Source organism: Lissotriton vulgaris, chromosome 5 (genome assembly GCF_964263255.1).
Source record: "Lissotriton vulgaris chromosome 5, aLisVul1.2, whole genome shotgun sequence".
Classification (NCBI taxonomy): Eukaryota; Metazoa; Chordata; class Amphibia; order Caudata; family Salamandridae; genus Lissotriton; species Lissotriton vulgaris.
This window is the reverse complement of record NC_141693.1, coordinates 344,489,069-344,505,319: the sequence shown is the minus strand read 5'-3', so window position 1 is coordinate 344,505,319 and position 16,251 is coordinate 344,489,069. Positions and strand designations below refer to the sequence as shown.

The 16,251-nt window shown below is 41.2% G+C and overlaps 1 protein-coding gene across 1 annotated transcript in view; it reads left to right on the top strand.

Annotated features, from left to right (window-relative positions):
- The window catches only part of TNFRSF25 (TNF receptor superfamily member 25), a 196,310-nt gene that overhangs the window by 74,847 nt on the left and 105,212 nt on the right, over positions 1 to 16,251 (top strand). Inside the window, exons 2-3 of the mRNA XM_086920064.1 lie at positions 1,681 to 1,852; positions 6,658 to 6,789. Of these exons, the coding sequence (XP_086776190.1) occupies positions 1,681 to 1,852; positions 6,658 to 6,789 (304 nt within the window). The remainder of the gene's footprint in view (positions 1 to 1,680; positions 1,853 to 6,657; positions 6,790 to 16,251) is intronic.

The following is a 16,251-nucleotide window of genomic DNA, read 5'->3' as shown; positions in this document are numbered from 1 at the left end:
ACAATCAGCAGCGTCTTTGTGCAAACGGAGAAAAACACAGCCGCATCCTATATGCAAAGTTTTGTGCACTGATGCCGTTATTGGCAGTGTTTCGGGCCGGGCCCTCTAGGAATGGTCACCCAAGATTTTTGCCTTTATTTGCTGAACCCATTTTTGTTGGCTTTTAGGACTCTGTGGACTCCTGCTAACCAGTTGTAAAGTGCATATGCTCTCCCTTCTGAACATGGTAACATTGGCTTACACCTGATTGGTTCATTTAGGTGAAGTAGTGTGGCTCACTGGTTAGAGGCGGCAGACCCGAGAGCAGAGGACGGCCCGGGACCAGGGTTTGATTCCCGACGCGGCAGGTTTCTGGACCAGGGTCAGCGGACTCGATAATTCTCTCGCCTCGGTGCCCACTCTGATCAGCGATCACACTCGGCAACTCTGGGCACTAGCTTGCCTCATCTTCACTAACGGCCCCACCAGACCGCCGGGGATGCCGGGTCTCACCCTGGAGATACCCATTAAGGGACCATCTCTTAGGGAAGCCAGGAAGGGTTTCGCAGCGGTCGAAGCGTGGAGGTACCTCTTCGGGAGTGATTCCAGCGCTATATAAGCACATAATTAACTAATTAATTAATTATAAGTCCCAAGAAATGTTCTTACATGTACCCAGGGCATGAAAATTAAATGCAGCTACTGGGCTGTGGCAGTCATTGTGCCCCCGCTAAAATAGCTTGGAAAACATTTCAGGCCTGCCACTGCAGACAGTAGTGCAGTTTTAAACTGCCGTTTTGACCTGGAAGAATAAATAAACCTTTTGCCAGGCTTAAACCTTCCTTTTTAATACTTTTAAATCTCTCCTAAGGTAGGCCCTAAAGACTCATAGGGCAGGGTGCATGGTATTTAAAAAGTAGGGCATGTGTACTTAAGTCTTGCTTCTACTGGCAGTGGAAAACCACTAAAGTCAATTCTCATTGTTGTACGACCTTCTTTTCACTAAACTAAAACTGATCTACCTTATTACACTTAATAAGCGATAACTTTAGTTGGGAACAGATAGAAAAATACTAATTTTTATTATAAATTAAAATACTTTTTAGTGGTAAAGTCTGAGTTTGAGTTACTATTTTGAAAATGGCACTTTTAGAAAGTTGGCATTTTTCTGCCTAAACCAAATGTGCCCATTTGCCCGTACCCAGCTGCACATGACTACAAATGGCTCTCATGTTATAGGTTTTGTATTCCTTCAGGCATGGGGACAAAAGGGGTTTGGGTGTAGAGGGAGTGAGTCATCCTGACAGAATGGCTGGGGAGGAGAAGTACCATGCCTTGATTACACTTCATAGGGGCATGCCTGCAGCCCACAAATAGGAACCTGACGCAGGCTATAAGGCTATATTAAGTGTCCTCCTCATCATTATGCTGATCACACTTCATATCTGGAGTAGGTTTACCTCTCTGCATATAGAGTGTTAACCACTCTTAAGGCCAATAGTAGAAGGCAATAACACTTAATTACTGCCTTTGCACGATTATGCCCATTCAATTCAGATGTTTGGAATTGCACAATGTTTAAAAAGCTCAAGAAAGCCCAGAGTTAATGGTGGTGAAACTATGTCTTACAGTTTGTTTCATGTTCTTCCAAGCAGCAAAAAGCATGAAGATTAGTGGATAACATTATTTTTCTCTTTCCAGCTTTTCCATTCCGCCGCTCTCTTGATCGCAGGAAATAACTACTTGTTTCAAGACAATATGAGATCTCAAGAACCGCCAAAGCACACTCAAGAAATGACGCAAAACCAACCTGACTGTGTAGCTAAGGAAGGACTGCCCTTGAGTAAATTTGCTTGCAAAAGCTGCCCTAAAGGTTAGTATTTTCAGAATACAGAGAGTACAATGCGCAAGTCACTGGCAGACTCTTAAAACTGCTAACATTATGTTATCACTTGTAATCGTAGGTGGCAGAGTATTTAATTAATTAGTACGTTTTCACATGTGTTATGTTCTGTTTTCGGGAAACATATGAGATTTGGCATGTCTTCATTCTTCCCACCTTTGAGAGGTGCTTGCCTGTCATAGCTCTGGTTTCCCCTAGGGAAATGGGAATTCTCCCGCATGGACATCTATGTCACAGCATCTAATAAATTAAGGGGGATATTTACAATAAAATGTCAGAGCGCTGTTTTATACCAAAATCAGTAATGCCGTGCTTCGACATTTTTTAATCACCGGGATGCGTCATATTTACAAAAACAATCCCGCACCCCTGCGTTTCCCCTAGTGCTGGCGCTGAAAAAGCTGCCTTGTGCCAGCACAGACTCCCTTGTGCCATGTTGCAAGGCTGCCTGCGCTGCAGGGCAATTGTTTATGTGCACCTTACTGCACATAAACAATCTTTGAAGGCAGTTTGCTGTTTCTATATGTGCTGTAGAATGCAGCAAACATAGAAAGAGCAAAAAACGAGGAAACATTATTGATTTCCCCTCGTATCGCCATCCTAAGACAAGGTTTTACCTGGGATTAATTTTTGGCGCTGCCCAGCCTTGTAAATCAGTAAAGTGTTGTGGTGGAACACCCACTTCAACACCAATTGTACGCCCCTTTCAAGCTCAGTGAAGTGGGAAACGGGGCCTTATTTACAAGGGTGCGTTAAGCCACGTTAAGTGGCTTAATGCTGCTTTGTAAAAAAGGAGAAAAGGATATTGCCTCCAGAAAATCACTAAAAGTGATGTTCTGATGGCAATATCCCTTTGTAAATATGCCCCTAAATGTGAGTATTCTCCCACATTGCAAATTCCTATTTAGGGAATACTCTTGGTCTATGAGGGCTCTCCCCTCTATGGCACTTCAGATTTAGTTAGCAGACATTTGTCTACTAAGACTTTACTACACTTTCATGTAACGCAGCACAACAGGCAAAAGGTGTGTTTGTGTGTTTTGTCAAGCCCAAGTTTGTGTACTGGAAAGTTAAGCTTCAACTAAAAGATTCTATTTTTTTGACAAAGTTTAACACTTTTCCCACTCGGTTAGTGTGCTGCCGAGTGCAGCACACATGAAAAGTTGAAACGATTTTCAGAAAAGAAAAATGTTTGAAACTTTAGGACTGCCTTGAAGTGGAGTACGTTTTTGACAAAAAGTCCTGTCCACCTCCTGTGAGTAGATTGGGCTTTGTGGTAAAAGTGCATCCGTGATTGCATGGGAACAGCCATGAACCACCAGTGAAATGCTGCCTTAACACAAAGCAGCTGAGTAGAGCATCCTGCTAGTTTGCGTTACATTGAGACCTACTTTTCCACACAAATCAGGATTTGCATTGGTAAGTAAACCTCAATACAGCACTTTGCAATGGGTTGTGTGGTGAAAACCCAGCAAAAGTGTTAGTACATTTCACCCAAAGTGTTTGTAAATCAGATTTCTATATTTAATAAATTGAATGTAGAATTTCATAATTATTTCAAAGATTTGTGATGTACTCCATAAATGTACTACATAATGTACTGAGCAATAATAAAATTATTTATGACGTTTGTTGGGAAAAACAGATTACATGATTTTAACCTTTCAGACTAAACAGACGTGTAAATTGTCCTGTAAACATGAATATTAAAGTTAATATTTTTTGTAAAAAAGAAATGTGGATTTTTTGGATGCCACACTTTTAACCTATGTAATGGTTTATTAATATTATAAATTACTTTTTATTGAATGCACTATTTGCTTTCCCAGTTATAAATAATTCTCTGTATCACAAACGGAGTGCATATTTTGTTATTAATACTTACTTTTCCCCAAAAATTTAAATAAGGATATTTTTCAATTTGTAATATTATTTCAATGTAAGAAAATAATATATATTTTTTACTATTATTAAAATTGGTTGTGTAATAAATGTAACATGTTTTAATCAGAAGAAAGTTACAAATTAATAGATATGTGTTTCATATTGTGAATTATTGATAACTTTCTAAATTTACACTTTGATTTTTTCAGTTTATCTTTCAAAATGTCATGAGGTTTTTCTACCCCAAATGTTTCCTCTATTATATATGCAGAGTCATTTCCCTTAGTTGTTGACAACACATAGCTGCAGAAAACACATTTTCGCATTTTGTCTTCCAAACAACTTTCAGGAAGCCTAACAATCAAATGTAATCAAACACCAAAGCTCGCCTGATATACATGTACTTGTTGCAAAAGTAAGCAAGGCCAGGTCTCAAAAAATCATAACAATTTACTAGGACTGAAGGTCTAGTGACTTAAATAATCTACTCAACATAATAAACTTGTTCCAAACTATGCGATCCTTGGCAATTATTTTAATTCTAGGATATGCCTTCCTCACATATTCCAGCACCTTCAAATATGAGAATATGAGAGTTCAGCATGTCTTCTGACTAAAAAGCACTTTTGTTTGATTTAATAGAGTAAACTTTTGCTCCATATATAATACAAATCTAGCCACATATAGGATACACATGACTGTTGACTTGCATCTTAGTTCATTAACTACTTTGCCATCAGGACGTGAACAGGAATGTTCCTCAAATCATGTTTTAAAACGATCACTTTTAATAAATACATACCTGAAGCATGAAGTGGTAGCACACATTTCCAGTGAGCAGGTTTTCCATTGAAAGGGCCACATTTCTCACTGATATGTAGATTTACTTACAAAACTATATAGCGTGCAATGTATGGAAATTGAGTTTCTGTAAATATTTGCCATTTACACATCACCAAGTAAAGTGTTCTGATTTACTTTTCTCCTATTTAAATCTTTGTTTGCATCACACTTCTGAATTAATGCCTGATATTTTGAAATGCTTGTGCTATCCGTTTATAAGCTGTTTAAATGTTGTGTGCTAGAAAACAAAACTGTCATCTTACAACATTTTGTTTCACATTGATTGTCAGACAGCTCACTTGACTAAAACCTCTAACTGTAAAAAGAGAAAGAAAGTAAACACCATTTTCAGGACAGAGCAACAGATAGTGAAAAGACAAACAGACATTTGACCTCTGTCCTTGAATAGACAACAAATATGCCAAAATAAAAACATGATTTATTCCTCATTTACTTTCTGAATGTGCAGAACACTTGTTGCTTCCATCTTAAGTTCACTCACCAAAACCAAGGAGTAGGTGCTAATGATACCTGGACCTGATAAAATCTGACTTCCATAGCGAGTGGGAGAGTAGATTTGGCTGAAGGCATGTATTCAAAGGTGAGCCTAATACTTGTCCAAAGCCTTGGCTGCATCCCAATGCCATATAGCAAATACATCATGGACAGTTGTGATCTTTGATAACTTCTGCTGAGTACTGACATCCATTCAGAGGAAATGAAACTGTCTTAGCAAGAAAGTTGTCAGATGAGTTCACTGGTAGGAACTCAATGGCGACAGGTAAAAAGCCTAATTTGCTTGAACCTGGGACAGGTCATCAGTTGTTAGGTGGGGAACTGGGTTTGAGTCTAAGCGGGTATGTTCAAACATCCTGTGATTCTGGGAAAATCACTTAATAACCTTGTGCCTCTCAAAAATGATTGTGTCCATCTGTAATGAAACCAGTGCTCATTTAAAGCGCTCTAATACCTTCAGGTTGAGTTCACGCTATATAAAACTCTAAAAAAGTAAAAAAGAGAGGCATTGAATTGGCAATAGATTCTTAAAGGCTCTGTAATAAAAAGGAAGTCTTAGTTTAGAAGATGTGTGCTATATCTATGTAAGTGATAGAAACTGGAACTCATTTTAAGAATCTGGATTTATTTTTTAATCACTGTATCAAAAGAGAGAAAGTCAGGTAAGGGAGGAAGAAGGAGGAATATAGAAAAACAGTGCAAAAGGAAGAAAGCAAGGAGGAAAAGAACCTGAAAGACAAACAAGAGAGATGTAAATTGTGGGCACTGAAAGAAAGAGGCATGACGTGGACTTAGTATTTAGCAATCCCAGGATTCAACAGTGAGACAGCTTGCTCCTAGGAAAAAACTTGGGACTCTGAACTAATTTTTTACACTTTAAACACTGCAGGCCTCATTTACTAAAAATTGGCGTAGGACCGCACCGCAACTCTTTTTGCAGTGCTGCCCTACGCCAATTTGAAAGGGCAGGAATGCACCGCATTTACGTAATTACGTAATTCCTGCACAAAAACAATCCATGGCGGCATTTTCTTCATTCTTTGTTTACTACAGAATGCAGCACACATGGAAAGAGGAAAAAACTAGGAACCTTTTAAACATTTCTCCTCCTCAGACCACTCTCTGGAGAGGTGTAAGGCTTTCGTGCTGCCCCAGGTTTGGTTGAGTTTGTAAATCTGAGGCATCCTTGGGTTTTGTATGGGAACATACATGCTTATGGAATGCCTCCTTGATGCAGAGTAAGGCAAGGAATCCATATTTATGAGGCCCATCCACCAAACTCTGAATCAGACCTTCGAGCTCCAACATTTTTTTGTTAGATTCGAGAAAATGTGTAATATCCGAAAATGAATCAAAAAGTTGTGTTTCATTATATCAAACGCTTTTTCAACATAGTTTAAACAAAGAACAAACTCGTTCTTATTTTCATGAATTCTAGCTCTTGGAGAACTCTTATTCAAAATACACTGAAATGCAGCATCGCTGAATAAAGCCCCTAAATCTGTGAATAAAGTAATGATCTTTTTTTACAGGGGAATTTCTAGAGTCTGTGTGTACCATACCTGGAGCTCAGCCCACATGTCTCCCTTGCGAAGAGGGAACTTACTTGGATGAACCAAGTTATAAAGAAAAATGTTTTCGCTGCAATGAATGTAACTCTAATGGTAAGAAGTTTCTATTAATAAAAAGCAGCAGATATTTTCCATAATTTAGGCTTTGCATTGAATTCTGTTGATGTTTTGGTCACAGTACTATTGACAGACAAGCCTCATCATGAGTTCCTTTGACATTCGTTTGGGTAACAAAAATGACCCACTCCATTACAAGAGCCACCAGAATATCCTGGACCCTGTGCATTCCACTTGCAGATTTTGGCTGCCTTCTGGGTGAAATCCTAGGGACAAATGAGGAATTACTGGGGAAAATAGGTTCAATATTTCTGATTTCCCTGGCAGTGGCCTAGCTAGCACTATGGGTGGCCGCAGTGAAGAGTGGGGGGTGCTGGGGGGGGGGGGTGCTGGGTAATATTTCATTTGTTTGCCATTGAGGAGCGGGAGTGGGGGAGGGGCTTGCTGTTGACGCCGAGATGGGAGGTGATAGCGGGGGTGGGCCACCGCCCCCAAATCTCGTGCCGCCTGGGGCAGACCATCCCCACCCTAGGGTGACCAACTGGCATTGGTGCAAATTCAGGACAGTGAGTGTAATAATTCAGGGCAAAGAGTCAAAATTCAGGACAAAAAATTAGCAGAGAAGGTCAAAATTCAGGACAAAAGGTGGGTTTTACAGAAGAGGTCGCGCAATTGTATATAAGTAAGTAAATAGACAACCTCTTTAAACCACCAGAATATCCTGGACCCTGTGCATTCCACTTGCAGATTTTTGCTGCCTTCTTGGTGAAATCCTAGGGACAAATGAGGAATTACTGGGGAAAATAGGTGCAATATTTCTGATTCTCCTGGCAGTGGCGTAACTAGCACTATGGGTGGCCACAGTGAAGAATTGGGGGAGGCTGGGTGGGTGCTGGGGAATATTTTCTCTGTTTGCCATTGAGGAGCAGGAGTGGGGGAGGAGCTTGCTGTTGATGCCTGAGATGGCAGGTGATAGCAAGGGGAGACCACCGCCCCCAAATCTCGTGCCGCCTGGGGCAGACCACCCCCACCCTAGGGTGACTAACTGGCATGGATGCAAATTCAGGACGGTGAGTATAATAATTCAGGACAAAGGGTCAACATTCAGGACAAAAATTCAAGACAGGTGGGCAAAATTCAGGACAAAAGGTGGGTTTTACAGAAGACGTCGCACAATTGTATATAAGTAAGTAAATAGACAACCACTTAAGTACAAGTGAAAAGAAGTTTATATTAGGTTGAGAAATTTGTGCACTTCATGGTTTTTCAGTATTCGCACAGCTTTTAGCAAATGTGCCGGTCTTTTTGTGGTAACTAAACCGCCCCTCCAACCTTTCCAGCCTCCCAGGGATTCACCCGGTTCCCTGTCCGGCCAGTCCTGCCTTGCTACCACCCTCCAATGGTGACCCTCCTCTTCACATAGACCCTCTCTCATGTGTATTTCATTTCTTTTATAGTGCTACTCATGCCAAGTCAGTAGGACAGGGTGTCGGAGTGGGTTACTTCACACACATATTATATAGAGACAATGACTCATATAACTGTGAAAGTCAATCTATAGGAAATATATTAAGATAATGGGGGTTACCACATGTAATCATTCTTTTATCCATCATTCAGTCTTTCACTCCTACGGCATCTTGGGCATTGTAGTTTTACCTTGTAGGTGTAAAGTTTATGTGCTTTATAACATCAATTGTAATTCCGAGTGGGCGGAGAGGGTGACCTGTGCCTTGTCACACTGCTTTGTAGCCATGTAAAAGCGTTCGCGTGAGCACTAACTGGAATCATGCTCACACGTCTTCCATCCGCTAACATCACGCACCCAGTGGTGCTGACTCGGATCCAATGGCTGGGGGGTCATCTTTGCGACCGGGACGGCCGCTAATCCATTACACAATTTCCAGATTCCCAAATAGAAGGACCATCAGGAAGATTCTTTTAGAAAACGCCCAGTTTAATTCACGGCTTGCTTGTGGCATGTATACAGGAAACTTTAAGAAGATTTGGAGATGCACTACGTTCTGTTGAGCTTGATGCTAATATGCTTATAATGATTTAATTTGGTTTTTCTATCTGTTTAGTTGGCGTGCTGCAAGGGTAACACGTTTGTCTAAACCTTGTCAAAACTGTAAACTCCCTACCTCGAGACCATAGGTCCCGACCCCTACGCACATTTTCCAATGAGATCTACCCAAATTTGTGATAACAATTTATCTCAATGATACAAAAATTATTTCACTTTTTTGAACATTTATTTTGACACCATAAATATTCACATAATCTTAAATCATAAACCTTCGTTTAAATGCAATGTAAAACATGCTATAATTTTTCCAATGAACACAAAAATTTAACAGTCTTCTTCTGTATTTCTTTTTCGAGATGCTCTATGCATTTCGGGTCTCACAGGACCCTTCATCAGGAGCAAGTGCCATCTACAAAAATAATGCACAACAATGAGCTTTTTATCACAACCGGAGTAAACAATGTTGCATATTAAAATATTTGCATTCTGAATATACTCAAAAAGTGTGTGTGACCCAAAAACCAACACCACCGTGATAACTTCAAAAACCAAAGAACCTGCTTACTTGATACTTTCAAGACCACGCCCATGGTACCTGAAAAATTCACAACAACCCTACGTCAACAAAACTTCTTGATTCATTGATTACTACTGACCATTCCTAACGTTTCGAAGTCAACTTACCAAAAACGGCTGTATTTGAGTCCAATCCTGATCCTAGTTTTCAAAATACTGTGATGCGTAGAACGCGACCATGTGACAGCTCCTGGGAACAACAACGAAAGAAAATGGAATCTAAATTCAACCTTCTCTCAAGCGGTCTTAACGAACAGAACCCTACTAGCGATTCCCTTTTGTTACAACTTCCCAAATCTTACCGGTATAGTCGTAGTTCACAATCTAAAACTCCGCTTGACCCTCCTCCAGTCTTTACCACTCCGCGAAAAACTCCGCTACCATCTAAAGCTGTTGTCTACGATTTCCGCAGTAAACACTAACATAGGACCTCTCTATTTAAATATCCTTCAACTCCGCAAACTCCGCTCTCACGAGACGTAGTGACCAGCAGGTACAATAATGAACACTAACAAAGGACTTCTAAAAGAATGCAATGATAAACAGAACCTTAACACAACACCGAAAAAGGACTACTATGTTCAAACATCATATTCATATATAACCTGTATATATGAATATGATGTTTTCAGTATTCTGAGCATGCTTACACATTTATCACACCATTTTATTTTTTGGAATCACTATTTGGGTCTTTCATGATCACTGTTTGGAATCGAGTGGTTATTTGATTAGGTGTATATGACTAAGTTTCAGTCAAGGTATTGATTTACCGCAATGATGGCGGCCGACTTTCATTTGAACATAGTAGTCCTTTTTCGGTGTTGTGTTAAGGTTCTGTTTATCATAGCATTCTTTTAGAAGTCCTTTGTTAGTGTTCATTATTGTACCTGCTGGTCACTACGTCTCGTGAGAGCGGAGTTTGCGGAGTTGAAGGATATTTAAATAGAGAGGTCCTATGTTAGTGTTTACTGCGGAAATCGTAGACAACAGCTTTAGATGGAAGCGGAGTTTTTCGCGGAGTGGTAAAGACTGGAGGAGGGTCAAGCGGAGTTTTAGATTGTGAACTACGACTATACCGGTAAGATTTGGGAAGTTGTAACAAAAGGGAATCGCTAGTAGGGTTCTGTTCGTTAAGACCGCTTGAGAGAAGGTTGAATTTAGATTCCATTTTCTTTCGTTGTTGTTCCCAGGAGCTGTCACATGGTCGCGTTCTACGCATCACAGTATTTTGAAAACTAGGATCAGGATTGGACTCAAATACAGCCGTTTTTGGTAAGTTGACTTCGAAACGTTAGGAATGGTCAGTAGTAATCAATGAATCAAGAAGTTTTGTTGACGTAGGGTTGTTGTGAATTTTTCAGGTACCATGGGCGTGGTCTTGAAAGTATCAAGTAAGCAGGTTCTTTGGTTTTTGAAGTTATCACGGTGGTGTTGGTTTTTGGGTCACACACACTTTTTGAGTATATTCAGAATGCAAATATTTTAATATGCAACATTGTTTACTCCGGTTGTGATAAAAAGCTCATTGTTGTGCATTATTTTTGTAGATGGCACTTGCTCCTGATGAAGGGTCCTGTGAGACCTGAAATGCATAGAGCATCTCGAAAAAGAAATACAGAAGAAGACTGTTAAATTTTTGTGTTCATTGGAAAAATTATAGCATGTTTTACATTGCATTTAAACGAAGGTTTATGATTTAGGATTATGTGAATATTTATGGTGTCAAAATAAATGTTCAAAAAAGTGAAATAATTTTTGTATCATTGAGATAAATTGTTATCACAAATTTGGGTAGATCCCATTGGAAAATGTGCGTAGGGGTCGGGACCTATGGTCTCGAGGTAGGTAATGTATACAGGAAAGCCACTCCGAAGGTTCCTGCTGCCAGACGCGTTTCGGGAGAAACCTGCTCCCTTCTTCTGTGGCGCAGTATGCTAGGCACAGGAACTGATTGTCTTTATTAATTGCCACGCCCCTGGGCGGGAACGCTGCCACTCCTGCGGCATCTTGGGCATTGTAGTTTTACCTTGTAGGTGTAAAGTTCATGTGCTTTATAACATCAATTGTAATTCCGAGTGGGCGGAGAGGGTGACCTGTGCCTTGTCACACTTCTTTGTAGCCATGTAAAAGCGTTCACATGAGCACTAACTGGAATCGTGCTCACGCGTCTTCCATCCGCTAACATCACGCACCCAGTGGTGCTGACTCGGATCCAATGGCTGGGGGGTCATCTTCGCGACCGGGACGGCCGCTAATCCTTTACACAATTTCCAGAATCCCAAATAGAAGGACCACCAGGAAGATTATTTTAGAAAATGCCCAGTTTAATTCACGGCTTGCTTGTGGCATGTATACAGGAAAGCCAGTCCGAAAGTTCCAGCTGCCAGACGCGTTTCGGGAGAAGCCTGCTCCCTTCTTCTGTGGCGCAGTATGCTAGGCGCAGGTAATGATTGTCTTTATTAAATGCCATTCCCCTGGGCGGGAACGCTGCCACTCCTGCGGCATCTTGGGCATTGTAGTTTTACCTTGTAGGTGTAAAGTTCATGTGCTTTATAACATCAATTGTAATTCCGAGTGGGCGGAGAGGGTGACCTGTGCCTTGTCACACTTCTTTGTAGACATGTAAAAGCGTTCACATGAGCACTAACTGGAATCGTGCTCACGCGTCTTCCATCCGCTAACATCACGCACCCAGTGGTGCTGACTCGGATCCAATGACTGGGGGGTCATCTTCGCGACCGGGACGGCCGCTAATCCATTACACAATTTCCAGATTCCCAAATAGAAGGACCACCAGGAAGATTATTTTAGAAAACGCCCAGTTTAATTCACGGCTTGCTTGTGGCATGTATACAAGAAAGCCACTCCAAAAGTTCATGCTGCCAGACGCGTTTCGGGAGAAACCTGCTCCCTTCTGTGGCGCAGTATGCTAGGCACAGAAACTAATTGTCTTTATTAATTGCCACGCCCCTGGGCGGGAACGCTGCCACTCCTGCGGCATATTGGGCATTGTAGTTTTACCTTGTAGGTGTAAAGTTCATGTGCTTTATAACATCAATTGTAATTCTGATTGGGCGGAGAGGGTGACCTGTGCCTTGTCACACTGCTTTGTAGCCATGTAAAAGCGTTCGCGTGAGCACTAACTGGAATCGTGCTCACGCGTCTTCCATCCGCTAACATCACGCACCCAGTGGTGCTGACTCGGATCCAATGGCTATATATATATATATATATATATATATACACATATCTATCTATCTATCTATCTATCTATCTATCTATCCATATATATATTCACAGAAAAAACCATAGGTTATAGACCATATATAGTTAGGAATTTGCATTTACAAAACCTTGAAAATTCACTGAAAAAACCATAGGTTATAGACCATATATAGTTAGGGATTAGCATTTAAAAAACCTTATTTTATTTGCACAAAACCATTGAAATTCCATATATAGTTAGTTGCACTAACTATATATCGCGGACCCGCAATCCACTGCTAATGATGTCACATATTACATCATTCATGACATGGTCAGTGACATCACTGATGACATCACTGATGACATCTCAAATTGTTTTGGTCTCCTCTTGTCTCTCGATCCTACCGAGAGACAAGATGGCGGCCGCTCCGGACTGTTTACAATGTTGACAGCCAATCAGCTACTCCTCAGACTCCCGTTACACTGCCGGTTAGCTTCCCGGTTAGCTGCCCGGTTAGCTGCCCGGTTCGCATACCAACACGCGTCTCTACGGCGAAAAAATCGGATTTTTTTTTTTTTTTGGGGCCCCGCGTTGCTCTATAATATCCCCCTCATCAATCCTAGGGGGTCAGAAGGGGTCTACCTTGCCCCCTTTCCTTCATTTCCCCCTTTGTTGTGGCCTCCTCTTGTCTCTCGATCCTACCGAGAGACAAGATGGCGGCCGCTCCGGACTGTTTAGAATGTTGACAGACACCGGAGAGCCAATCAGCTTCGCTTCGCAAAGTTCCGATAAGCGAAAAGTTCGCTAACCGGAGCGCTACCCGGAGCGCTGTTACAGATATATATCTTGTTTTAAAGGTTAATTTCTCAAAATCCACTGAAGCACATATATTGAGACCTAGCAAAGGCACATCGGGCTAACAGTCCCTACAATTTTGCCAAGTTTCGTGGAAATCCATTCAGCCGTTCGGGCTAAAAGTGAGGCCAACCGCCCTATGGAAATTAACATGGGAAAAACGCGTTTTGGGACCCCCCTTTTTTCTCGGCCCCCCCTTGACGACCCCCCCCAAATTTCCAGGAGCTGCTCAGAAACAAAATGTGCCATTTTCCTGAAAATTTCAGCCAATTCCGTCCACAAACGCCAAAGTTATTAGGCATAGAATTTTCAAAAGTTCCATAGAGAAAAAATCCTAACTATATATACCTACTGGCTATCGCCAGTAGGTAATTATATATATATATATATATATATATATATATATATATATATATATATATATATATATATATTTCTTAAAATGCACTGGGTAGCATGCATTTTTGTGTAAGTTCCAAAACTCAGAAGGGTGAATGATTCAAGAATGAAAGTTTTGTAGATCATGACATCAGTTCTACATCTCCACAACTGATAGACATTTGTCTTGTTCAGTAGCTTTGCAATTGTATTTCTGAACTGGGCCTTACGGGCCATATTAGAAGATCTTCAGGAAACAGTAGTGTGTGGTTTGCTATTCACCACATCATTCTTAGTTCCACACTTCAGAGCGAGGATAACGTGATATTGCAGCACACTTTGTCCTAATTCCAAGGCGTATATTTGTAATGTGCTGTATCTTCCATCGACTGAATTATGACAAAAATAGTGCGAAGGAAAAACTTAGGGCCTGATTTAGATATTGGCAAAGAGAGAACTCTGTTGGAATTTTGACGGAGTTCTTTCCCTCCAAGGCTATTGTACAATTTAAATACAGGAAAACCGCAGTTTGATGATGGCAAAGACTACTCCGTCTTCACTCTTGTTGAAGCATCCCAGACGACCCCATAGAGAATTGCCCTCCAAGAAATGGCTATATATGAGATTGTCAGACAACTAGCTGTTTTTTAATGGCCGTCACTGCCAAGAAAAACCTTGGGATAAGGGGCACTGAAAAGTGCTCAATACCCCCCTTGCCATGGGAGGGTAATCCTATGGCGAGGGAGCATTGTTTTTTTTTCTCGTAAGAAAATCCCGCTTTGGGAAAACATTATCAGGGACATCCTAAGGATTTTGGGGACCCTGTTCGGAACAGTTTTGAATATATGATACATTTTCTGCTCTTTCATGCCCTCTTTGGCCAGGTCACTGACAGTGGACAGGCACAATGGTCGATATTCTAAATGTGTTTACATCTAATATTTAGAATTAGTGAGGCATGCTTTCAATATTATAACACAGCAGCAGTTTGCGAATATTACTGCAAATAGCCTCTGTGACAAATGAATATGTGAGGTCCTGCTTTGATCTGAAAGAATAAAATATAAACATAATATTTTCTGCAAAATGTATTTTTCAAATATTGTTTTCCTTTAATTTATTTTGAATATGGGTGATATATGAGAGTGTGTTATAATCTGTGTAAGAATTATTCAGGACCATCAGGGCAAGACTCTGCAGAAATGAGCTGGCTCTATCAGGCCCCCCCCTGAAAGACTGGAGCCCTGGGCCAGTGCCCACTTTGCTCAAAACGTCTCTGAACAAACCGCCACAATTCATTGCAGCCTCTGAAAGCCCCAAACAGCTCCTGTCATGCAATTAACAAATGGGAAATAGCAAAGGGCGGTCCTCAATAAGGCGAATGGAGGAGGAAGGTAAAGCCTTCGCCTCTACAGTGGCTATATACGATAATGCAATGATCCAAGCTCAAGAGAAGGGAGTTCAAAAGGATGAGGCAAAATGGAGGCGACTGGGATCTGAAACGTCGTAGTATAAGGGCAAAACTTTGGTTAGGGTCTTATGAGAAAACTTCACGCCGATAAATTGGGCACCCAAATTGAGGCCCTACAAATGCACCCCAACTTCACCATGGTGATTGACACCAAGCTGGAGCATTTGACCCAACTCATAAAACAGGCTCAAGAATTTGCCAAACATAAGCTGGTGTGGTGCCAATATGATCCGATGGAGGAGAAAATGTCCAAATTGCCAGACCTAATGTCCACATTTATCTAAGATCTAAGGAATGCATTTCACATAAGTAACAAAAGCAGAATGGAAGTCCTCTTAGAGCAATGGAGAATAATGGATTTGCCCCAGGGAGGGCATTAAATGCAACAATATATGATCCAGGAGAGGGGGTGATAGAGGCCTAAAAACAAAAAAGCCACTAAAGCAATCGCAAAAGAAGAAGAAAAAAAGCAAACAAAAGCAAAATCACAGGCAATCACAAAGATGACCGCAAGTACCCCAGAGGTAGGAGAAGGTAGCAAAAACAGACCTAAAGCAACGGAAGCTGTCGGAACTTAGAAATCTGGATGGATATGGAGGCAACGGCTGATCTAGGTGGGAAACAGTGGTCCGAGGGAACAATAACAACACCATCATGCAAGTGGACAAATGGGAAGGCCTATCAAGGAAAAACAAAAAAACAATTAAAGAAACTTAACAAGAAGGGCCCCTCTAAAATATCTATGGGCCCAATTAGACCTCACGAGGCCCGCCCGGTCTATTCACTGTTTAGCCGGAGGGAAGTGAGATTTGCTGCAGAGATTTCAGCATGGAAACAGATGCAAGAAAAGGGGGTGTATGATCTGGACAATGTAGTCAGGGGACACAGCCAGAAGGATCATGGGTAGCTCCAGCCAGTGGGGTGCAGGATCTTGAATACAGCCACATTAAGGTCCCATATAGTTATGAGCACCAAACA